Genomic DNA, 26,439 nt, shown 5'->3' on the forward strand with positions numbered 1-26,439 from the left:
CTGTGACATCACGCGCAGAGGTGGCTCCAGGGCTCAGAGAGTATGCGGCGCAGGGAGGGCTATGAAAGCCTTCCGCTGCGCCGCTTTTATACATATCTATGCTGGTAGCCGCAGCAGCTTTTCTTCCACTTGCGCTATGACTAGGGAGTGGGGATTGTTGATGCCAGAGGGGGCAGGCGGACTGGCAGCAGGACGTAGGACACTGCAGTAAAAGGTATTTTTTTCCCTATCTACAGTGCAGAGACTTGCTGCAGATGTAGTGGCATACCCTCCAACTCTACCTTTATGGTCTGTACCGATTTTTGGCTCTCCAAAATTCCTTTGAAAGTATAGGAAAAGGGAAGTGGCCATGCCACGTTACCCGTGGCCACCCCATTTCAAATTTGTATCGATTTTTATGTGTAAATTGTTGGAAGGTATGTTGCTGTAGATGCAGTGGGCCTATTTTGGGGTGTAGACTTGGAGCTGCAGCTCCATCAGCCCCATTGTTAATCCTGCTCTGGGAACACACAGCAGCCAAAGGACAGATCCTTCCATTGGATGTAACCTGTGTGGGAGGGCATTTCTCGCCCAATCAGCTGTGGACTGGGTGTGATAGACCAAGCTGCTAACCCAATGAGAGCTCCTAGCCATGCCCAGCGTTATAAACACAGTCCCTCTTGGCTATTATATAGGAGATATTATATTATATATAATATAGCTAAGTGCTGAATTATTTGTTGCTAATGGAAGGACTTTTTACAGTATGTGGTTGTAGTCTTTTACTAAATGATCTTTTATAATATATGGTGTTTTTAATGTGTGATTAAACACTGACCATGTGTATTATGTGTATTTATGAATAAATGTTTTCATTATGTTTTGGACTAACAGCACTTCATTTCTTTATGTATTTAAACTTACATGTTTATCGCTCATTTGTACTTCACTTCTGCTTGCCTATCCCTAATTTATCTCCTGATTTACTAACATTCGATTTGAAAATTGAACACAAATCAAAAACAAAATCGACAAACAAATCCCCAAGTTAATAGACTAATAGCAGACAGGCGATTTTGCTTCTAGATAACTTTCTATTCCTAAAACTTTCATTATGATGCCTCTAAAAGGAGAGATGATGGATATTTTTGCAGTTGAGCGATTATTGTTATTTTGTGCTTGCATACTAGAGATGAGCATGCTCAGTTTACTGAAAACTGAGTCCAGCCGAACTTCAGGGACCCGAGGGAATCTGAGCCCTGGCTCGGATTTTCCGCAAGGCCAGGAATCCAAAATGAGACAAAACATCATCATCATCCTGGTGTTAGAGCTTGCAGGTTTTTTGATTTGATATAAGCAGTGCTTAAAGTGGTCTTACAGAGGTGGCGGAACTCATCGCCCCCACCCCTACGCATGTGTAATAAAAGGATTGCGTGCGTCGTAGTCACGTACTGCAAAAAGGGGATTGGCCTCAAAAAAAAGGAGCGTGGTCATCCAATAGTATCCCCAATTCAAATTACGCTGCACAGTAGCACAATCTTATTCACATTATACCACATAGTAGTGTCCCTTATTCATGTTATAACACACATTAGTGCCCCTTATACACAGAACCCACAGTAGTAGCAATCCAAATACACATAATGCCCACAGCAGTAGTGCCCCTTATACAATGCCCTCATTAGTAGTGCCCCCAGTTGTAATGCCCCCATGTAGTTTGTCCCCATAGATATGCCCCCTGTAGATATGCCCCAGTAGTTATTCCCCCAGTAGATATGCCCCCTGTAGATATGTCCCCTGTAGTTATGCCCACAGTAGATATGCCCCCCATAGATATGTCTTCAGCAGATATTTCCCCAGTAGTTATGCCCCCTGTACTTATGCCCCATGTAGCTGTGCCCCCAGTAGATATGCCCCCAGCAGTTGGGTCCCCAGTAGTTATGCCCCCTGTACTTATGCCCCATGTAGCTGTGCCCCCAGTAGATATGCCCCCAGCAGTTGGGTCCCCAGTAGATATGCCCCCTGTAGTTATGCCCCATAGTAGCGCCACTTACACACACAAAAAAAACAACAACACAATACTCACCACCCCTGCTCCTACTTCCGGACCGCTGCCTTTCGCCCATTTCTCTGAACTTTGGGAGAAGTCATGACATCTCTCCCATAGCGCCACACAGCCGCACACTGCCTGAGGCGGAAGCCGGAGCTCAGGAGTGAGCTCCTGCCTCCAGCTGCAGCTGAGGAGAATGAGCCGGGCACCTGCTGGTAACATAATCTCAGCAGGCGCCCGGCAATCTCCATGTGGCTCCGAGCATCTCCCTGAGATAGGTGGGCCAGAGGAGGTGGAACTGGTTCCATCTCCAAATGAAACTGACGGAAAGCATTTCCACCCCGTTCCGGCTCACTTTAACCTCTGGATATAAGTGTCTGTAGCAATGACTTGGGTGGCATTTCACAGCATATGCCAAAGAGAGCTGTGTGTCTTTAAAATCTATGCTGAATCCTGTATTATATGTCCAATCCACTACAATGCTGCTGAGCTGAACTATCTATCCATCCTCCACGTCAGTGCTGCTGAGATGACCTATCCATGTGTCCACTTAGTGTAATATTTGGTAAACTAGATATACTGTACAGGCAGTTAGCAAGTGATTGTTTATTATACTTAGAAGTTACATCTATTATCTAGGTGTGTCATACTGGTACTGTTGTGTAACCCTAAGTGTCATACTGGTGCTGCAGCATTAACGCTAGGTGCAACTGCACACTGCAGTTGCAGACCAGAGCTCCATATACTGCAGCATTAGCCCTTGGTTCAAAGTACCCTAGTGTTTTAACCTTTTTTTTTGTCACAACTGTGTGTGCTGTACCCCACATAATTCACATCACATATTCACTGTGACTCTCCAGTAAGTCATAATTTTTTTAAAAAGTGAAGTAAATAAATAATACTACAGTTGCTGTTGTTTTTTGTACAACTTGTGTGTGCTGTACCCCACTGCATTCACATCACATAAGCACTGTAACTTTGCAGTGAGTGGTCATTTTTGAAAAAAAGTTCAAGTGAATAAATTATATTATTATTCTATAGTTGTTTTTTTAGTACAACTTGTGTATTCTCTACCCCACGGCATTCACATAAATATAAGCACTTAGTCTATATGGATCATGATCAGTTGATAGAAGTACTAGTGCTATGGCTGCTGCCAGTCATGATAGTACTATAACATCTAGTAAAAGTGGTCAAAGGGGCAGAAAATTTGGGATAGGGTAACTGAAATCAAAATATTTCACACTGTTAAAAAACAGGGATAAAACCAACAGATCAGTGCCAAAAAAAAGAACACTAAACATAGAAACATAATATTTAACGGTAGGTAGATAGATAGATAGATAGATAGATAGATAGATAGATAGATAGATAGATAGATAGATAGATAACAAGGCTTGAGGTAAAAATATGGTAAAAAAAAGGGGCAGGCTACAGCCCCTTTTTAAAATATTTTTACCTCAAGCCTTATTTGATCCTTATTTCTTTGTAAGGATATCCTTATGTCTATCCCATACATGTTTAAATTGCACTACTGTCTTAGGGGAACATTTACTAAGCGGTGATAAGAGCGGAGAAGTGAGCCAGTGGAGAAATGTACCCATCAACCAATCAGCAGCTCTGTATCATTTTATAGTATGCAAATTATAGATGTTACTTCAGTGCTGATTGGTTGCCATGGGCAACTTCTCCACTGGCTCACTTCTCTGCTCTTATCACTGCTTAGTAAATGTACCCCTTATAGCCTCTACCACCTCTGATCGGAGGCTATTCCATTTGTCCACTACCCTTTTCATGAAGTATTCTTTCTTCAAAAATTTTCTTTCAAATTTCCCCTGAACCTACCTCCCTCTAGTTTCAGTGTAGGTACTCGTGTTCTTATACTTCTTTTCATTTGAAGAATGCTTCTCTCCTGGACTTAGTTAAACCCCTTGTTATATTTGAAAGTTTCTGTCATGTCCCCCCTTTCCCTTCTCTGCTCCAAACTAAACATATTGAGATTTTTTACACAGCCAAAACAGTAAGGTTAGTTTGACATGATCTCCCTCCAGTAAATCCATGCTGTTTTGGATCTTGTAAATTGCGGGATTTGAGATAATCTACAACTCTTTATTTTAAGGGTATTCTATCAATTTCCCTACTACTGATGTAAGTCTCACTTGTCGGTACTTGCTTGCCTCGCCCTTACTTCCACTCTTGTGCAGTGGAACTACGTTTGCTTTTTTCCAGTCCTCTGGAACTACTCCTGTACCTAGTGAGTGGTTTAATAATTCTGATAATGGAGCTACCAGCACCCCTTTGAGCTCCTTTAGTATCCCTGGATGTATCCCATCTTGGCCCAATGATTTCTACACTTTTAGCTTTGAGAGATCTGTTAGGACCTTCTCCTCTGTAATTGTACTGGTTTCATTTTTCTGATTATCCCTGCAACTTAACTGTGGCCCCTTCCCCTCTCTTTCAGCAGTGAATACTGAGCAAAATAATTAAGATGATCTGCTGTTATATTGTCTCTCTCAACAAGATTCCCAGTCTTTGGGGTAAATTTACTAACAATCGTAATTTTCCGTTTGAGGTCAAAGTTCAATCACGAATGACATCGAAAGTGTAAATATGCAACTTTTTGAATTTATTACGACTAATTTACTAAGCTGCCGTATTCTGCATTTTCGTTTTTTCCGATGTCGATGTCATTCGTTTTTTTAGGCAGTGTTTTACGTGAGTGACTTGTAAAACACTGCCGACTTTAATACAATGAATCTCGGCCGGATCTGAGAGATCCGTGCTGGGCTTCATTGTACACCTTGTAAAAAAAAAAAAAAAAATGTTTAAACGTAAAAAAAAAATTGCGTGGGGTCCCCCCTCCTAAGCCAAACCAGCCTCGGGCTCTTTGAGCCGGTCCTGGTTGCAAAAATATGGGAAAAAAATTGACAGGGGTTCCCCCATATTTAAACAACCAGCACCGGGCTCTGCGCCTGGTCCTGGTTCCAAAAATATGGGGGACAAAAAGCGTAGGGGTCCCCCGTATTTTTTAAACCAGCACCGGGCTCCGCTAGCTGGACAGATAATGCCACAGCCGGGGGTCACTTTTATACAGCGCCCTGCGGCCGTGGCATTAAATACACAATTAGTCACTCCTGGCCGGGGTACCCTGGAGGAGTGGGAACCCCTTCAATCAAGGGGTCCCCCCCCTCCAGCCACCCAAGGGCCAGGGGTGAAGCCCGAGGCTGTCCCCCCCATCCAAGGGCTGCGGATGGGGGGCTGATAGCCTTTGTTGAAAGTGTTGAATATTGATTTTAGTAGCAGTACTACAAGTCCCAGCAAGCCTCCCCCGCAAGCTGGTACTTGGAGAACCACAAGTACCAGCATGCGGCGGAAAACCGGGCCCGCTGGTACCTGTAGTACTACTACTAAAAAAATACCCCAATAAAAACATAAGACACACACCTTGAAAGTATAACTTTAATACATACATCCACACCACCATATACACATACTTACCTTATGTTCACACGAGGGTCGGTCCTCTTCTCCATGTAGAATCCATGGTGTACCTGTTGAAAAAATTATACTCACAAAATCCAGGGTAGAATGCTCTTCTGCTTGTAATCCATTTGTAATCCACGTACTTGTCAAAATAAAAAAACGGACACCCGACCTCGAACTGAAAGGGGCCCCATGTTTTCACATGGGACCCCTTTCCCCGAATGCCAGAAACCCCCTCTGACTTATGTCTAAGTGGGTTTCTTCAGCCAATCAGGGAGCGCCACGTTGTGGCACCCTCCTGATCGGCTGTGTGCTCCTGTACTGTCTGACAGGCGGCACACGGCAGTGTTACAATGTAGCGCCTATGCGCTCCATTGTAACCAATGGTGGGAACTTTGTGGTCAGCGGTTGACCGAAAGTAACCTCACCGCTGACCACAAAGTTCCCACCATTGGTTATAATGGAGCGCATAGGCGCTACATTGTAACACTGCCGTGTGCCGCCTGTCAGACAGTACAGGAGCACACAGCCGATCAGGAGGGTGCCACAACGTGGCGCTCCCTGATTGGCTGAAGAAACCCACTTAGACATAAGTCAGAGGGGGTTTCTGGCATTCGGGGAAAGGGGTCCCATGTGAAAACATGGGGCCCCTTTCAGTTCGAGGTCGGGTGTCCGTTTTTTTATTTTGACAAGTACGTGGATTACAAATGGATTACAAGCAGAAGAGCATTCTACCCTGGATTTTGTGAGTATAATTTTTTCAACAGGTACACCATGGATTCTACATGGAGAAGAGGACCGACCCTGGTGTGAACATAAGGTAAGTATGTGTATATGGTGGTGTGGATGTATGTATTAAAGTTATACTTTCAAGGTGTGTGTCTTATGTTTTTATTGGGGTATTTTTTTAGTAGTAGTACTACAGGTACCAGCGGGCCCGGTTTTCCACCGCATGCTGGTACCTGTGGTTCTCCAAGTACCAGCTTGCAGGGGAGGCTTGCTGGGACTTGTAGTACTGCTACTAAAAACAATATTCAACACTTTCAACAAAGGCTATCAGCCCCCCATCCGCAGCCCTTGGATGGGGGGGACAGCCTCGGGCTTCACCCCTGGCCCTTGGGTGGCTGGAGGGGGGGGACCCCTTGATTGAAGGGGTTCCCACTCCTCCAGGGTACCCCGGACAGGGGTGACTAGTTGGGTATTTAATGCCACGGCCGCAGGGCGCTGTATAAAAGTGACCCCCGGCTGTGGCATTATCTGTCCAGCTAGTGGAGCCCGGTGCTGGTTTCAAAAATACGGGGGACCCCTACGCTTTTTGTCCCCCGTATTTTTGGAACCAGGACCAGGCGCAGAGTCCGGTGCTGGTTGTTTAAATATGGGGGAACCCCTGTCAATTTTTTTTCCATATTTTTGCAACCAGGACCGGCTCAAAGAGCCCGAGGCTGGTTTTGCTTAGGAGGGGGGACCCCATGCAATTTTTTTTCTAAAAATGAACACTTTCCCATCCCCTTCCCACTGATAAACATGCACGGATCTCATGGATCCCTGCATGCCTATCCAAACACGGGATAAAAAAGCAGGTCTGGTTTTTTTAGCACTTTTTTACGAATTGTATTTCTGCACAGCAGTGTTTGGCTATTGTCGGCAGTGTTTGTGATTTGCACTTTTTAGTAAATTCCCGATTTCTACCAAATTGCAGGCGTATTTGACCGATGGTGTATTGATTCGTGATTTTTTCTTAGGACTTCCAAAATATTACGAATGCCCTCATCACTGCCGTAATTTTTGCTTAGTAAATTACCGAGATGACACTTTGAAGAAAAAACGGCATCTCGGTCAAAATCGGGACCTTAGTAAATATACCCCTTTGTCTTTAGTCTTATTATTACACCTTTTGGTTTTCTCCTTTCGCTTATATACCTAAATAAGTTTTGCCTCCTTTACCCATTGACTGGGACATTTTTTCCTCAGCTTGTGCCTTTGCACATCTGATTACCTTCTTAAGCTAGGTACACACTATACAATTATCTGCCAAATTATCTGCCAGATCTAGCTGGTTGGAATGTAATTCTGGTAATGGATGAGAACAAATGGCAATTGACCATTTGCTCCCAAACACTGGAAAACAAACAAAACCTGTCATTCAGACAAATTGGTTAAACGCAAATTTAACCAACTTGTATGAACAACTGTTTTTGTCCATTTTGCAGTGTTTGGGAGCAATGGTCGATTGTCATTTGCTCTCATCCATTACCAGATTTCCATTCCAACCAGATAGATCTGGCAGATAATCTGCCAGATAATTGTATAGTGTGAACCTAGTCTCCTTCTGTCTAACAAGATATATCTCTTTGTCTATATTATTTTGTGTCTGCTTATATTTCCTAAAAGCCATCTATTTTGCTTTCACAATCTCTCTCTGTGCCTTTGCACATCTGATTACCTTCTTATGGTACCCATACACTTGTGCAATTGCCTTCAACGCGATTTCCCTTGAAGCTCACCTTGAGACAAATCGCATCGAAAGTGTATTTTTGGTGCATTCGATGTGCATACAATCCTGCAATTTATCTCATGCCCCTTACAACCGGAAATCGGGTGGTATCGGATGCTCGAATGCGAGCACATCGCATGCTGACCAAAAGCATACCAGATTTATCTGCCAGATTTCTAAAAATGTAAACAGAGGGCTGGCCTATCTGGGGGATATATAAACAAGCAGCCATTTTATAGTCTGTGCACTTCTGTTTGCTCTGCGACTAGAGAAGTTTGGTTTATACCTGCTGCTCGTTCCACATTGCTAGCTACCGTGCACTGCTTTGTTCTGCTTGCATTACAAAGTGTTGCTATACTGCTGTGTGTAGACATGGATTCTGCTCGTTATCAGGCTCTCATGTGCTACTCTGTGCTGAAGATGAGGGGAGACAGGGAGAGGGCCCAGCAAAGGCGGAGGGAGAGATCTTGCTGGACCAAGGAATGGCTGCTTAAGCGGCCTACTCGCTCCTACATGCCCCTCCTGGATGAGATCAGGGAGAACAACCCGGATAACTACCGCAATTTCCTGAGCATGAATGATGACACCTTCCAGGAGTTGCTGCGTCTGGTGACCCCCCTCATACAGAAGCGGGATACCAAATGGTGGGTTCCTATCCCTGCTGAGGAGAGGCTCGTGGCTACCCCGCGGTTCCTTGCTATTGGACAGTCGTTTGAGGACCTGAAGTATGGGACCCGTATCTCTGTGCAGGCTTTGGGACACATCATATCTGAAACCTGCAAGGCTATTATCAAAGTGCTTCAGTATAAGTACTGCAAGGTAAGAAAATTACACCACACATTGCTTGTCGTGTAACAAAATGTTTTATTTTGCAACTGAAATTGCATAGAAAAAATATGTGCATTTTATTTCAAGACATGATTGTATATGTGGCCAACACGGTTAAACGTCAGCAAATAGTATAAAGTTTTCATGATGCAGCACATCTGCATCATTACATTCATGACATAATAACAAAAATGCTATATATAGCAACAAATGTGGTACATTTTGATACTACGGTGTTGAGTGGCACCGCAGCCAGGAGCACAATGCACACATGCAACTTGGGGTAGGAAGATGGGTCCCCGCTACCATCAACCTGTACCAAGTTGCATGTGTGCATTGTGCCCCTGGTAGCGGTGCCACTCAGTGCCATAGCCGTAGTATCACAATGCACCACATCTGTTGCTATATATAGCAAGGTCAGCATTTCCATTTGAGAAACGTAAAAAAAATGGCATATATATATCAAAATATAACTTTTTATCAATATACAGCCAACATGGCTGAACTTTTTCAAACAGTATAAAGTTTTCATGATGCAGCACATCTGCATCATTACATTTATGACATAATAACAAAAATACTATATGTAATAACAAATGTGGTGCATTTTGATACTACGGCATTGAGTGGCACCGCTGCCAGGGGCACAATGTACACATGCAACTTGGAGTAGGAAGATGGGTTCCCAGTTCCATCAACCTGCACCAAGTTGCATGCGTGCATTGTCCACCTGAAAGCGGTGCCACTAAAATGCTGTATATCATAGTGCACCAGATCTATCACAGTATATACCAGGGCATCAGGAATTTTATATATACCAACAGATGTGGTGCATTCTGGTACTGCGGTGTTGAGTGTCACCAGTGCCAGGGGTGCAATGCACACATGCAGCTAGGGGCGGGTCCCCAGTACCATCAACCTTTCCCTAGCAGCATGTGTGTATTGTCCGCCTGAAAGTGTTGATACTCACTGTAGTATCAGAATGCACCACATCTGTTGGTATGTATAACAAGGGCAGCAGTAAATGAGAATAATCCTACATTTGAAAGAGACTTGTTTCCTCCTCCTCTTGTCCCCCCTGTACCATCAAGGAGGTTAAAATTGCGGAGGAGACTGTGGATGTGTGGCTGCCTTGGGAAGGGTAGCTGGTTTGAGGAGGAGATTGGATAGTGGGGGAAGGGTGGGTGGATGGGGGTAGTGGTTGACGATAATGGGAAGGGTTGCTGGATTGATGAGGAGGGGTTTGAGTTGGATTGAAAGTGGAGGAAGGGTAGTTGGATGGGGCCTGCGGTTGCGGATAACTGGAATGGTAGCTGTGATGCGGAGTAGTAGATGTAGGGTAGGTGGGTGGTGGTGAACTGAAGGTCAATGGGAGATGATGAGCAGGTGCTTGCGGTTCTGCCCCATGAACGTTCCACTCTGGTGTCAGTTGTCCTGAGAGTGTTTGGTACAAAACCTGTGACACCAGGCGCTGGCACTCTACTTGCTGCTGCACAGAAACCTTACGTATAGTTTTGCTCACATATGATGCAAAGTCATCAAATTCATCCGGTTTTCGGAGCTGCTGTGAACGGGCCTCCAATAGTAGAGGGTCTTCTACAAATTTTGTTTTCCGTGTCTTCCTCCTGGCAGCCTGTTGCTGTGGAAAGGTTGTTTCCTCAGGTGTTGATAAGGGCAGGGGTACAGCTGAGGTCTTCTTCAGGTGTCTGTAGGTCTTGTGACTGTAGGGTAAAGAAAAACATATTTAGTGAATATTCAAACATTTAGTTTTTTTCTTTTACAGTTCCCTACAAGCGTGGCAGAATGGCAAGCTATTGCAGAGGACTTTGACAGGCGCTGGAATTACCCAAACTGTGGTGGTGCGATAGACGGGAAACATGTGCGCATCCCCAAACCCACCAACAGCGGGTCGGACTACTTCAATTATAAAGGCTACTTTAGCATTGTTCTCATGGCAGTGGTCAATGCAGACTATGAATTTATTTTCCTGGATGTTGGGAAAAATGGTCGTTGCTTGGATGGTGGATCGTTGAAAAATATGCGCTTCTATGACAGGCTCACCACCAACTCCATTAAACTGCCGCCTGTGGAGCAAACAAAGAATCGCCTGGGAATTGTGTTTGTGGCAGATGAGGCCTTCGCACTACACGAACACATAATGAAGCTCTACCCGCAAAGAGTCCTGAACCACGATAGGCGCATTTTTAACTACCGCCTTTCTAGGGACCGCAGCGTTGCTGAGAATGCATTTAGCATTCTCAGCAACCGGTTAAGGATCTTCCACAAACCCATTAACATGAGGCTGGACAAAATTCACTGTGTAGTAACAGCATGTTGTATACTACACAACATCAGGGCCGGTTCTAAGAGTTGTGGCGCCCCGGGCAAAATATGAGGGCGTGGCTTCAATTGGGGGCGTGGTCACGACGCTGCAAAGAAATAAATAAATAAAAAGAATACTTACCATCCCCGTTCCTGATCCAGACCCCCTCCGCCGGCGGCACCGCTCTTCTCCCCTCTCTCTTCTCTTCGATCTATGGGAGAGACGTTATTACGTCTCTCCCATAGAACAGCATAGACACTAGAGGTCAATTATGACCCCTAGTGTCTGTGCCACTATGCTGTGCGGTGCACAATGACGTCATCGCGCATCGCACAGCAAAGGTCCTCTACACGAAGGGAAACTAGACCGTAGCGTCAGCTCCTGTCTTCACATATCGCACATCACGGTGTGATAAATCGAAAGTGGTAAAAAACAGCATGCGATCACGCTGCAATTTGATAAAAATTAAGTGCAGCACATACTATCTTGAGACGCGAGATTCGACCGACGTGCCCATGCATCACATTGAAAGGTACCTAAAATGTGCATACAATCCTCTGAATTCTTGCACAGATCCAGTCGAAGTCGAAGGTTAGTACCAATTATCTCACAAGTGTATAAGCACCATCAGTCTCCTTCTGTCTAACAAGATATATCTCTTTGTCTTCGTTATTTTGTGTCTGCTTATAATTCCTAAAAGCAATCTTCTTTGTTTTCACAATACTTGCTACAGTACTTCTTTCACAAACCACACTGGCTTCCTTTTCCTGGTGTTTTTCCTAACACTTTTGATACAAAGGTCTGTTGCCATTATTATTGCACTTTTTAATGATTCCCACCTCTTCTGAACTCTTTCCAAATTCCTCCACTCTTCCAAATAATCACTTACACATTTTCCCATCTCTACAAAATCAGCCTTCCTAAAATCTAACACTTTGATTTTGTATAAGATGAGTCAGTCTCTGTCTTTATGCTGAACCATACAGCTTGATGATCACTGGATTCCAGGTTTTCACTCACTTTTATGTCAGATATTCTCTCTCCATTTGTAAATACAGATGGAGCCACGCTAATCGTGGCTCCGTCTGTGCCTAGCCACGCCTGGTGAGGCAGACCGCTGGGAGTTAACGGGGCACACATGCATCGTAGATGCACCCTATTCAAAGGGAATGGGAGCATCTGTGTATGCTCAGTGGTGTGCTGAGGCGCAGGTGCGTCTAGGCATGCTGCTCACCCCCACTTAATGAGTGTGGCTCCATCTGTATTAAGTCTAATATTGCATCTTTCAAAGTGGGCTCCCTCACCAATTGTTGTAGGAATGCTACCTAAAAGGAATTCAAAATGTCCCTACTTCTAGTGGAACTAGCAACAGACACCTCCCAGTTTACATCCGGAAGATTAAAGTCTCCCATGATTATTACCTCTCCTTTTAATGCCATTTTTTAGTTATGTCCTGCAAAAGGTTCTTGACAAGTTCATCTTCCTGACCTGGTGTCCTGTATATCATCCCAATGTGAAGAATTGATTTCTCCCGTTTCTATGGTCATCCAAAGGGACACAGATCTTTGCATTACGGTAGTATTTATGTTTTTTTTTTTACATACATTGCTACCCCTCCTCCAATTCTTCCCATTTTGTCCTTCCTAAATAAAATATATCCCGGTATAGCTATTTCCCAGTCATGATTTTTGTTGCACCATGATTCTGTAATAGCCCCAATATCTAGATCATCCCTTGTCATTATTGCAATTAGTTCTGGTATTTTATGTACTAAGCTCCTAGCACTTGTACACATAGCTTTTAGAGTTTTGTTTGTGCTTTTGCTGTTCCTAGCTATGTTCATCTCTCTGAATATGTTTATTTGGTTTTGATCTGAATTATCCTCTGTTGCTGTGGATATACTTCCTATTCCCTTTGCCTGCAGAAACAATACCTCTGGGTTGGGGGAGCAGGTTGTTTTTTTTCCTATTTCGTTCACTGCCCCTCTGTTAGTTTAAATAGTTCTTGATGAAGCATCCAAACTGTACAGCTAGTATTATCTTTCTGCTTGAAGATGGGTGCAGGCCGTCACTTTTGTATACGCTCTTATCTTGCCATATGGTGTCACTATGGCCTATAAATCCAAACCTCTCCTCATAACAGCATGTCCATGTCTTCAGCCAAACATTGAAGTTTCTGATGCAATGAATTCTATCTACCCCTATGTGTACTGGCAATACTTCTGAAAAAGTTACAGTGGTTGCCACCTGCTTCAGAGCAGTCCCTACCTTCCTAAATTCATCTTTTACAGCCATGACTTCAGCATTAGCTAGGTCATTTGTCTCGAGGTGGACAATGACAGATCCACCTCCCCATCTTTCCTTGCTGCCTTTACAATTCTTAGCATGCGCTCTTTATCACTTGGAGCTGTGTCTCCAGGTAAGAACTTTACTTGTTTCTCTACTTCATTTACATTTCCCAGATGTATTCCTCTAATAATGGAATCTCCCTAAGAGAAGTGCAGTCCACATTGAAGATGCAATTTTCCTGTTCCTTTTCCTGTTCCTATAGTTAGTAAAAGTCCCAATATCCTCCTGTTCTGTAGTGACTCTGGAAGAGCAGCATATGAGTTTTGCAGTGTCACAGCTTGTGGGATGAGTCTGTGTCCCTCTGGAAATCTTTCTCTGTACAGTCCACATAACCTCACATATTTTGTCTTCCAACATTGCTGGGTGATCATATCATACAACCCATTAAGAACCTAGCAATTTAGTGTACCAATATGCAACAGGTAGCATCTATTCTTGTGTATCAATGCCTATTTCCCTATAGATTGTAAGCTTCCAAGCAGGGCCTTCCTACCTCTATGTCTGTCTGTGTCTTTGCCCAGTTTTGTTTTAGAACTGTTGTTCTAATTGTCTCCACACTGCCTCTCACAAAACAAATGCATTACATCCACTACACTGCACTAGCCTAAACATTGTATCAGATGTTAATGGTATTGCCAATATTTGTGTTCCTGTTTGTGTATTCTAACTCACCTGCTTCTGTTTCAAACTCACAATTCACTTAAAAATCCAAGCTTCAATTTAGAATGAAAGTTTCTCAAAATGAGCAAGCCATAATGAGTCTGATCACTGTTTAATTAGTATCTCAGGCAGCTGTAAGAAGCAGCCCCTTCTCCTAGTCTCTCATAACACCTAGATTCAACCCCTCCTCCTAGTTTCTCTTCACATCTAGTAAGAATGTACAGCACAGACACAACCAAATTCATACTCAGATTTCTCCCACAATATTACAATCCCTATATAGACAGAGAATGCTCAAAATACTCACCTGCTTCTGTTTCAAACTCACAATTTACTTAAATATCCAAGCTTCACTTTAGAATGTAAGCTTCTCACAATGAGCAAGGCTGAAGATCAACATGTGTGTTCACAAGTCCCTGAGGAGAGTCTAGGGGTTTCCACGTCAGCTATGTGTGAGTCTGACATTGCTGGTACTGTACTTGTAGAGAAGAATCCTTCCATCATTTCTTCACCATCTGCAAATGTGAGGATGAGCAGTGCAAGTAAAGATGGTGATGATGATGACATAATAGAAATTGAGGATGCTGTGTATTGTCTGACGCTATTGAGAATGATGAGGATGTTGTTTAAGTAAGTCAGTCAGCCATGGCTGCCCATGTTAAAAAGAAAGCCATTGTGATGCCTGGGCATAAGACCAACATAGCTACCTCTTGGGTATGGGATTATTTTTTCCCAAATCCTGAGTAGCCATCTGCTCTGTTTGTGAGGCCAAGGTTAGTGCAGGTAAGGACATTAACCATCTAGGCACCTCCTCGCTGTTATATCATTTGCAGTGAGTTCATTAAATTAATTTTATAAAATTATAATAATCTGTTGCAATTAACACCATCCATCATTATCAACCTCCTCATTAGTGATCTGAGGTAGTCTTTCCAAAAAATAGTTTTGTGGTGGCCCAAACTGAAAAGCACTTCAGCCACATAAGAGGCAGTCCCTGTCGCTGAAATGCTTTGTTGGTTAAACTGTGCATGTCTTTCTTTCTTTCTTTCTTTTTTTTTGTCATAAACATTTTTTATTGAGTTTTCAAAGAAAGTCTTTTCACATACAAAGAACCAACATTCCCATATCCATTGTAGAAAGAGGTATTAAAACAGCATAAAGCATACAGTGGTAAAACATACAATGCCACAAAAGGCGTAGGAATCAAATAATTTCGACACATGAATTTTCGTGCTTCATAAGAGATATGTTGGCATATATAGTTACAATAAGAGACTTTCAGAAAAGGAAGAAAATTAACTTACAGAAGCATAGAGAAAGAAGCAGAATAGAGTAGGAAGAGTGAAAAGAGAGAGAAAGAAAGAGGTGGGGGTGGGGATATTGTATCATGAAGACCACTAATATCAGGCAGTAAAGGTACCTATAACATTTTGTAAGTATCCCAAGTTAATGCAGTAATGGAATTTGGGAAAGCCGAAGCAAGAGAAAGTATAACCAATGTCCCACCGGGTACTTCTTTACTAAAACATAACTTAGACTGTGTCATATCTCATCGGTTATATAGTAATATAAGGATTCTGAGACATAAGAAAGCTATCATACCGTGGAAATAAGCAGTAATTGTCCATCCTCGTCAAGGGTCAAATAACACGTAGCATCAGTTCATGTTGATTCCATTCATTTGACCCAAAACGTGCAAAAATTTGAGATTGCATATCAAGTGATAAAGTGACGATATACGGTTTCCATTTCTTATAGAAGAGCAATATGCCCCTCTCAATATTAGGAAGAGTATAATACCTATCGTAATACAGGATCCTCAACAGTTTCTGATGCACTTCCCGCAGGGAAGGGGCATGCTTATAAATCCAATATTTAAGTATAACCTGTTTAGAGATTGTGACCAGTAGTGTTAAAAACGGGTATAAGTGTGTATGTCTCTTGCCGAGATTCCAAGCTGTAAAGTCTGCTAATAGTAAGGCTTACGGAAGAAGAGTGGCTTTAATACCATAAGTACGCTTAATATATTGAACTATTTTGTTCCAGAATTTCTTTATAACTCCACACTCCGAGAAGTTGTGGAAGAATGTAGCTGAAGAGTGAAAACACTTCAAGCATCTTCCAGATTCTTCCAGAACAAAATGTTTCCTCTGGGCTTGTGATATGTATGCTCTGTAAATTGTTTTAATGTGTACTTCTTGTAAGGAGGAAGCTTGTAATAATCGTAACGTCCTGTCAAACTGATCAAATATACCTATTGAGTCACCTACAGTGGGAATAAACTGTGTCCATGACATCACAACCTTACTTTGTGTTTTTTCATTATTCACCGCAACCAGCTTATGATATAACAGTCTTGTTTTGTATGGTCGAGTACCTGCTCCTTGCAATATAGAGAACAAAGGGTCTGAGCGTGACAAATTAGACATATCTACTGACAGTGATAAAATATAATGCCTAATCTGTAAGTATGCGTATAGAGAGGATCTATGTACCCCATACCATTCCTGTACACCTATAAAGGAAAGCATAACGCCTCCTGGATCGAACACATCTGCTATTTTTTTTAGGCCTTTTAGTTGTAGACGGTAAAAGACCGCATCCCCCAATCCGGGCAAAAACATAGGGTTGCCCCACAAGGGTAACAAATGAGAATAGTTAGAGTTTCTATTTAGTCTCTTGTTTAGAGCCTTCCAGGAAGCGTATGTATCTCGGAACAGCAAATGGTTGCGGGCGGTAAGGGGGATTTTAGATTCGGGCATATGCAGTAAAGCCCCTGGGGAAAATGGTGCCATCACAGCACAATCCAAGGGATACAATGTGTAAACACTTCTCTCATACAACCAATCTAATATGTATCGAAAATGGACAGAGTGTGAAAATTGCAGAACATCTGGCAAGCCGATCCCCCCTTTTGTACGCGGTAATTTAAGATGCGCATTAGAGATCCTACTCTTTTCCCCCTTCCAGATAAATTTACTAAATAATTTCTCTACTAGAATGATATCCGCTCTGGACAGACGTATCGGTAACATCTGAATCAGATATGATAGCTGGGGGAAGAGTACTGATTTAATCAGTGCGTTCCGTCCTAACATTGACAACAGCAGAAATCTCCATGTGTGGATTTTTCTCGACATGGCAAGTATTATAGGGGTATAGTTGAGTCAATATAAGTCATGTATGTTTACAGGGATCTGAATACCCAAGTATTTAATTGCTGTAGTGGCTACTCTTAGATTGTGGAGTGGACCCAGTGAGGCCAGATATGTGGGTTCTCCGTTTAAGGGGATGAGTTCAGATTTTTGAATATTTACTTTATAACCCGAGAATTTACCAAAGTCAGTAATCAAACTAAATACCACTGGCAGTGTTTCATGAGGGTTCGAGGCGAATAGTAACATGTCATCTGCGAACAATGAGATGCGAAGATCCACTTCCCTAATCTTGATACCCTGGTATAATGGTGACTGCCGGATGGCAATAGCTAGGGGCTCCAAGGCCAGCGCGAACAGGAGGGGTGAGAGTGGACAGCCCTGTCTGGTGCCCCGATAAATAGAGAACGCCGGTGACAGATAGCCATTGCATAAAACATGAGTATTAGAGTTGGTATACAATGTTTTGATAAAATTTATAAAGTCATGGGGGATGCCAAATCGTTGCATTGTGTCGTACAGGTGTTCCCAATGCACCATGTCAAAGGCTTTTTCCGCGTCCAATGACAAAATCACTGCAGGGATCTTTGGCAACTAACGTTGGGATATATCTATAGCTGTTAATACTTTCCTGATGTTGACCACAGAGGATCTGCCCGCTATAAAGCCTGTATGATCACAGTGGATCAAAGTGGGTAATACTGATTTAAGCCTTTCCGCTAATATTTTGGTTAGAAGCTTGTAATCCAAGTTGAGCAAGGAGATTGGTCTATACGACCCCAGATCAGATGTCTCTTCCTACTTTGGGAAGGACATTAAGCACTGCCGAATTAAAGTATAGTGGCATATTCCCGGTGGTCAAGATACTGTTACACACTTTAGTAAGTAGGGGGATCAGCCTAGGGGCCAGTAATTTATAGTATTCGGATGTAAGGCCGTCCGGGCCCGGTGCTTTGCCGGTTTTAAGGTTCGCGATGGCCTTGGATACCTCCGCCTCAGAGATGGCCAGGATCAGCTGATCCCCATGTCTTTCTGATAACTGGGGGACTGGTAAGTTCTCCCCAAAAAATTTTGCGTCTGGGTTTGGCGGTGGGGGTTCTGAGTATAAGTCCGCGTAAAATGTTTGCATTATCTGGGAAATCTGAACACTATCTGTTTTAACCAAGCCCGTGTTAGTCTTAAGAGGATGTACAAGCATAGGTGATCTTTGTCTTCTCAGTAAACTGGAGAGGAGTTTCCCTGATTTATTGCCAAAACGGTGGATTTTGGCGTCTTTTTTAAAAGTGTGACGGGATTCCATTTTGGCAAACAAACTCTCAAACACCACCCTCGCCTTTGGGTTATTGTCCCTGTTCACTGCCGTCGGTGAAGTTTTATAAGCCTGAAAATTGTCTGTCAATGATTGCTGGGCTTGGAGAAAGTCATTTCGCAGTTTTTTAGACACTTTAGAGGTATAGGAAATAATTTCACCCCGTAAGACTGTTTTAGAGGCCTGCCAGAATAATTGTGGTGATTCTATTAAAGTACTCCCATTATTAGCCAAGTAAGAGTCACAGGCCTCATTAAGCATCTCTCTAAAATCAAGAGATAATGCCATTGACGATAGGAATCTCCAAGATCGGAAAGGACCCCTATCCGTCTGTAATGTCATGTCCAACCACACTACTGCATGATCGGATATTGTGATGGGCTCAATACCTACTGTCGTTATATTGGGCAGTAATAATATGGAGGGTAGCAAATAGTCAATCCTAGAGAGCGTGTTATGCGCCGCCGAGAGGCACGTATATGCTCTATCTGTCGGATTAAGAGTTCTCCATATATCTAACAAGTTCATTGATCTTGTAAACCAGGGAACACCTTTTTTGGGTAGTTTGACCTTCCTACGTCTGGGCATTTGTCTATCAAGCAACAAAGAGGACACCGCATTGAGGTCGCCCCCTACGATAATAGGAATATCTGAATAGGGCGTGAGAATCTGCATTATATTTTGCAAGAAGGGCTGCACATTCGTATTTGGGGCATACAAATTACATAGACAATAGGCATTGTTATCCAGAAGAACTCTACATACCACATATGTATGTAGAGGATCCACTACTGTTTCCTTAATTTCCATCCTAACATGTTGTTTAATTAATATAGCTACACCTCTAGCCTTGGATGTATATGGTGAGGATGCAATTAGTTTCCACGACAGAGAATTCAGTTTGAGCATCTCAGATTCTTTTAAATGGGTTTCCTGCAAATATATCACATCTATCTTCAATTTGTTTAGGTATAACAAAACCTTTTTCCTTTTATGTGGAGAGTTGATCCCTCCAATATTCCAAGACCCTATTTTAATCGTAGTCATCTAATTATCATTTTGTAGTAAGGTGGATACAGGTGAGCATGATAGTATATAAGCAGCAGGTATCAGATACACGTCTAAATATTGGTACCCATTACTCCATCGTGACAAATCATTATGTGGGGAAGGGAGAGAGAAGAAAGAGAGAGAGAGAGTTGAAAAGCATAGAAAAGGAGACGTAGAATTAATAATCCACGTATCGCAGCGAAACCTTAGAAGAAGCAACCGTTGCCGCCCGTCTAGCAGCGAGGCAACTAAGTTACAAGCCAGAAAAATAGCATTCAAGAAAACCATTCTTAACATAATTAAATAACTCCCGGGGTTAAACGAAGGAAGTAATAACATAACCATAAGGAAGGAGAAGAAACTCCTCGCCTACCCCGCCGGGTAGTAAAAAATAGATCAGTACGGCCTGCCCTCTCAAAAATAAACGGTTACAGCAATAAAGACCCACATGCAGCAAGGTACAACAGCCCATTATCGCACACAAAACAAGTAGAAAGTCTATAGATTTCCCGGATCTCTTAAATACAAAGTCTAAAGGTAGTAGTATAAAGCAAAATTGGCAATAGAGAGTCATATCAAAGCAAGCAGTTATAATAAACCCATGTAATAATATGAAGACAGCACTCTAGTTAGCAGAGGAGCTTAATTATGAGAGGTCATATGTCACCAGATGCATCTCCAAGTGTTCGTACAGAATCTTCCTCCTCATTTAAGAAAGCATCCGCATACTCCGCCGAGAGGAAGTCTGTAAAAGAGGTGCCTGAGTAAATACGAAGCCTTGCAGGGTATAATAGTGAGAATTTTCTGCCAAGTTGTACTAGCTTAGAACATATTGGGGAAAACTCCTTTCGTGCTTTCGAGAGTTCCACCGAATAGTCCTGAAAAATTAAAACTTTATGTGATTCCCACATGAGATTCCAGATTTTTCTGGATGCTTTCCAAATTTCTTCCTTGTGCAGGAAATTAAGGCATTTAAACAACACCACTCTGGGTCTGGCTCCTTCATAACTTTTCTGAGCACCCACTCTATGTGCCCTTTCTATAACCATGTCCCGACAAGAATCAGTGATATTCAACAGTTCTGGGAGTGTGATACGGAGAAAGGTAAACAGTGCCGCACCCTGAAGGGTTTCAGGGAGCCCCACCACCCGTAAATTTGACCTGCGCGACCTATTTTCCAAATCATCTAGCTTGTTCCAGATCTGGTGGTGAGAGCGGGTAACATGGGCCATATCCTGTTTAAGCTCAGATATGTCATGAAACATTTCTCCTGCCCTTTGCTCAGTTTGCAGGACACGGTGCGTAAGCTGAGTCAATTGTTTATTTATAGCTTCAGTCTGGGCTTTAATCAGGGGCCCCATAGCCTTACGTATCGCCCCCATCATGTCCTCATATGTAACGGGTACTGCGGGTGTAAAAAGTAACTGACCTGCGGTCCGCGCAGTAGTTGCTGTAGGCATCACAGCCTCCACTGTCAGTGTTGCTGAAGAGGAGGAGGAGGGGGGAGCCGCCGTCGGTGCCTCCGCGTCCAGCGCCATTTTAAGCTCCAGGCGACGCTTCTCCTTTTCCCACTTTTGCTCTTTTTTCGAGAGCGCAGCAGGGGCTAAATAGCGGTCCATGGCGGGCAGGGGGCTTCCACCAGCGGCTTGGGGAAGAAGAACGGGCCGTAATGGAGGTTTTACAACCTTTTAAAAGTGTTTTCCCAGCGGGTGGCAGCGGAGCTCTTTCCACACGCTGCTAGTGCATCACAGCCGGAACCGGAAGTCTTCTTTCTTTCTTTCTTTCTTTCTTTCTTTCTTTCTTTCTTTCTTTCTTTCTTTCTTTCTTTCTTTCTTTCTTACTTTTTCTTTCCTTGAAGCTATCTTTCTTTGAAGCTATTATGATGTTATTACCTTTCAGCTAGGATGTAATAACTTAATTTTCACTCAACAACGTTGTATTATAGAAAGAGCACTAGTCCATCATTCATCTGCGGCCAATCAATTATGATACTGCAGTTATTCTTAGGCTTGTCGATCCATCATGAGATGTATGGCAAATGACTAACTACAGTATACCCACAAAGAGTAATCAGCCTCTTGGAAACAGACAGCTCATTTACAAAAGATTTACGGCATTTAACACCTGTATTGTAAATGAGAATAAAATAAGATAATTTACTGCCCACTCTGCTCAAGGTAATTTTATACATTGCCGAGTTAAATTACCCCAACAGGGAGAGGCATTTTCATGTTTTGGACAAAAGGATAGCTATTGAGCAAGCAACATGATTCATATGTAAAATAACATTTATATGATGCCAATAAATGTGTAGAGTAAATTAGCAATGGTCTACAATTTTCATTTCAATGATTTTAATCATTTTAATGATTTCATAACTACATCAACATTTCAGGTGGCGTTAAAAGCCTGTACTTAAATGTTTGTCATACAATTCTATTGACAATTTTACTGAAATCATGTTTGCATTATATAACCATGGATGTTTTAACTAGTCAATGTCAATTTTCTAAATCCAGGAAAGAATACAGAAGTAATAGGCTATAGACTAGAGTTTCAGTGGATTGAAAATTGTATGCACATCTTTAATTGCAGATATAAAAAAATAATAATAATTTATTTGCATAAGAGTAACATAACATATAATAGAGAGCACAAACGTACATTTCAAAACACAATTTTAATGCTGTATAAAATTACAAAGATGACATAAAAACCATACAAAGAATAACCACAGTTAAATCATGGACAGGTTTTTAAAGGAGTATAATCCAAGTTCTAGCACAGAACAGTCCAAGTCCTTTACTGCTTTCTCCACTGAAGATTTATACTATTATTAATGGTTGCTATTATTATATAGCAATAGACTTTTGGTGACCACTGATGTTCAGGTTGCCAGCTCTATGCTCGACCTCCAAAGTGCAGAGTCTTGCTCTGCTGATCTGTCCCAGAATAGACTATCAGCTGACCCAATGTATTTAGCCGTGGCCTCTGTCTGTGGCTTTTCAAACCACGAGTCACCTGTGTGTGTGTGTGTGTGTGTGTGTGTGTGTGTGTGTGTGCACTCATTTTCAATGTACAGTAGAGGCAGTTCAGAAGTTCTAATGGTCAGCTAGAAGAGTGTTACTTGGGTGGTGGCAGGCTGTCTCTGGCAATAACCGCCATATGGGATCCCATGGTGGGGTGGGAGAGTGCTGCCACAGTGGGAAGTTGGTAAATGCAGTTGCAGTAATGCAATAGGAAGGAGGAGCACTGCTCCAGTGGAGACCCGCAGACCTTTAGCAGGGTCATTGTACTGTATGGTCCTGACTGATGGTCAGATGTCAAGCCTTAACACTTTTCTCCATTGTAGTGAATAACGGTTTCATCTTATTAAGGACACTTTATTTGATATTTATCAAAATGCGTTTGATTAAATTGATACAGTAAATGCCTGATATTTGTGAAGCCATTTGTGATGACTAGCTTTTCATTCTGTAGTGATTGCGTAATACCCAAATTATTCATTACATATTGTGGATGGACTTACTCATTATACTTATTATACTTTCAAGCGTGAATGAAGAGGGGAGAGTGTTCAGACTCCATGTAGGCCCCCCTTCTCTCTGGCAGGTGCCAGAGTCTACTGCGCATGCATACAGTATGTCTCCGAGAACATCGCGCCCGCACCTTATTTCCAGGGACATATCTACTGTGCATGCACAAATCACAGGGAAAATAGCCACTGCACCAGAAGGTTAAGTATATTTATATGGGTGCAGGGTATGTGGTGTGAGCACCCCCTGGACACAGGGACACACTCTGCACCCATTACAGATATGCCAATGTATACTTTAGCCTTGAGTCCTTTTGGATATATAATTATTATTATTATTATTATTATTATTATTAGATCAGGCATGACACTGATACTGTCTTTTGGATTTGTCTGGGTACTGTAAAGAATAATAATTTACTTTTCTGAATGGCAGGGCTATAGCAAGTAAACATGTTAGTCACATTGTATAGAACTTGAAAAGTTTATGTGCTAAAATGCATGGTGTTTTACACAACATTATACAGGTATATTCATAAAGCTTAACTTTCGTGGTAGCTGGTAGGTTTTTGGTTAACTCTAGTAATTTCCATTCCTCTTGCTCTTTTTCTCTGGCAGGTTCCGTTGCATTGTATATCCATTCCGAGAGAAGCTGACTCTGCGAAAAGCTGTATTCACAATTATCATCATTTGGGTTCTAGCTCTGATCATCATGTGTCCATCAGCAGTTACTCTAACTGTGACCAAGGATGACTACCACTTTATGGTAGATGACTACAATAACTTCTATCCTCTTTACTCTTGTTGGGAAGCATGGCCAGAGAAGGAAATGCGAAAGATATACACAACTGTCCTCTTTGCACACATATATCTCGCTCCTCTCACCTTGATTGTCATCATGTATGCACGCATTGCTTTCAAACTCTTTAAATCATCTGCCCTAATTCGAGGCTCTGTCTCTGAAGAACATGAAGGTCGAAGGGTTTCTAAGAGGAAAATAAGAGTAATAAACATGTTGATTATTGTTGCTCTGTTCTTTACACTCTCCTGGTTGCCCCTGTGGACTTTAATGTTGCTCACAGACTATGGAAATCTTAATGACCATCAACTCAACCTGATTGCTGTTTATATATTCCCCTTTGCCCATTGGTTGGCTTTCTTCAACAGCAGCGTGAATCCAATTATTTATGGTTACTTTAATGAAAACTTTCGCAGAGGTTTTCAAGAAGCCTTCAAAGTTCAGCTCTGCTCAATGGCAAGAGAGCACAATGACACATATTCAGAAAGAAAAAACAGCGGGTTTATGTTTGGGGTACGCAACAGAATTTTTGTTGAAGTCCAACCCAGCGACTCTGCTCAAGGCTCAGACTCATGCAATAGTACCAATGCAAAGGGTGGTATGTTCTCTTTACGGAGTGGGAGAATTGCTCATCATGGTATGGTAGTTGAAGAGAGAGACAATAAAAACTCCAATAACACTGTCAGCATACCAGCATGGGACATATAAAATGGACATGCTGTGGACATTGGATGCTTGTAATTACAGTGCTAAAAGGATGGCAGAAAGTGCTGAAATAAATTGTGTATCTCTGAGTGTTGATACAGGGTTAATGTAAGAAATGAGTGATATTATTAATTTAGGTTCCGACGATGATACAAAGTAATGTAACGCATGACATCAGGTGGAAGTTGCACAAGTTAATTGATTCTAGTGAAGGGATAAAGGAATTTAATTGACTCTCAAACTTTGATGAGATTTTTCCCATGGGCTTATTTATCAAATGGGATTTCAATAAAACATAATAAACTGACAACAGTAGGTTATTACTACATAAAAAAAATCTGTAGCAGATTTTATTCAGACATTCAATTCAATTAATTACTGTTGAAAGAAGATGAAAAGGAACGTTCTCTTTCTTTCATTATATTTTTGACTTTTATTAAGTTATTACTATTATTTGTTTAGTGAATCATGCTCATTCAAGCTGCACTACTAGTAAAAGTTGGCACAGCAGCACCCACCCCACTCTCCACCCCCTTCTTCCTTACACACACATAAAGATTCAATTTGTAAACCAACAAAAGGGTGTCTCTTGAACAAGGTATGTGGAAGCTGTAAAGGCATTAGACTACCAAAGCTCAGTGCATGGACTTTGAACCTCGAGTTGGAACAATCTGCATTCAATGGCTATAGAGCACAGGTGTGTAGCACAGACCCACTGACATTTCTCCAGCGGTTATAATGGTCCCCACTCTGATCTACTGAGGTTCTGCAGTGGCCAATGCCTGTGCAGCAAAGCTATTTCTTTCACAAGAACTTGTCTCACGTGTTATATGAATGAAACTGCAGCATGCTTCTTGGGATCCAATCTAAATCTGTATTACATAGATAGAAGTTAAAAATACTTGTGTCGCTTGACTCACTTCTTCAAAGCTTGAAGAGAAGGAAATACTGTACTACTGCCCTTATGTGAAATTATTTGCTTGTTTTTGAATGTACTGTATACTTATATGAATACTTTCTCTGACGTCCTAGTGGATGCTGGGAACTCCGTAAGGACCATGGGGAATAGCGGCTCCGCAGGAGACTGGGCACAAAAAAGTAAAAGCTTTAGACTAGCTGGTGTGCACTGGCTCCTCCCCCTATGACCCTCCTCCAAGCCTCAGTTAGATTTTTGTGCCCGAACGAGAAGGGTGCAAGCTAGGTGGCTCTCCTGAGCTGCTTAGAAGTAAAAGTTTAAATAGGTTTTTTATTTTCAGTGAGTCCTGCTGGCAACAGGCTCACTGCATCGTGGGACTAAGGGGAGAAGAAGCAAACTCACCTGACTGCAGAGTGGATTGGGCTTCTTGGCTACTGGACATTAGCTCCAGAGGGACGATCACAGGTTCAGCCTGGATGGGTCCCGGAGCCGCGCCGCCGGCCCCCTTACAGAGCCAGAAGAGCGAAGAGGTCCGGAGAAAGCGGCGGCAGAAGACGTTCCTGTCTTCAAATAAGGTAGCGCACAGCACTGCAGCTGTGCGCCATTGCTCTCAGCACACTTCACACTCCGGTCACTGAGGGTGCAGGGCGCTGGGGGGGAGCGCCCTGAGACGCAATAAAAACGATATAAAAACCTTATATGGCTAAAAAAAAAATGCATCACATATAGCTCCTGGGCTATATGGATGCATTTATCCCCTGCCAGTTTCCTGAAAAAAGCGGGAGAAAAGGCCGCCGTGAAGGGG

The 26,439-nt window shown here is 42.5% G+C and overlaps 1 protein-coding gene across 1 annotated transcript in view; it reads left to right on the plus strand.

The window, feature by feature from the left end:
• The window catches only part of NPFFR1 (neuropeptide FF receptor 1), an 88,184-nt gene extending 62,454 nt beyond the window's left edge, over positions 1-25,730 (plus strand). Inside the window, exon 3 of the mRNA XM_063963234.1 lies at positions 23,833-25,730. Coding sequence (XP_063819304.1) covers positions 23,833-24,721 — 889 coding nt within the window. The 3' untranslated portion in view covers positions 24,722-25,730. The remainder of the gene's footprint in view (positions 1-23,832) is intronic.
• Positions 25,731-26,439: the final 709 nt, after the last annotated feature.

Source organism: Pseudophryne corroboree, chromosome 3 (assembly GCF_028390025.1).
Source record: "Pseudophryne corroboree isolate aPseCor3 chromosome 3, aPseCor3.hap2, whole genome shotgun sequence".
Taxonomy (NCBI): domain Eukaryota; kingdom Metazoa; phylum Chordata; class Amphibia; order Anura; family Myobatrachidae; genus Pseudophryne; species Pseudophryne corroboree.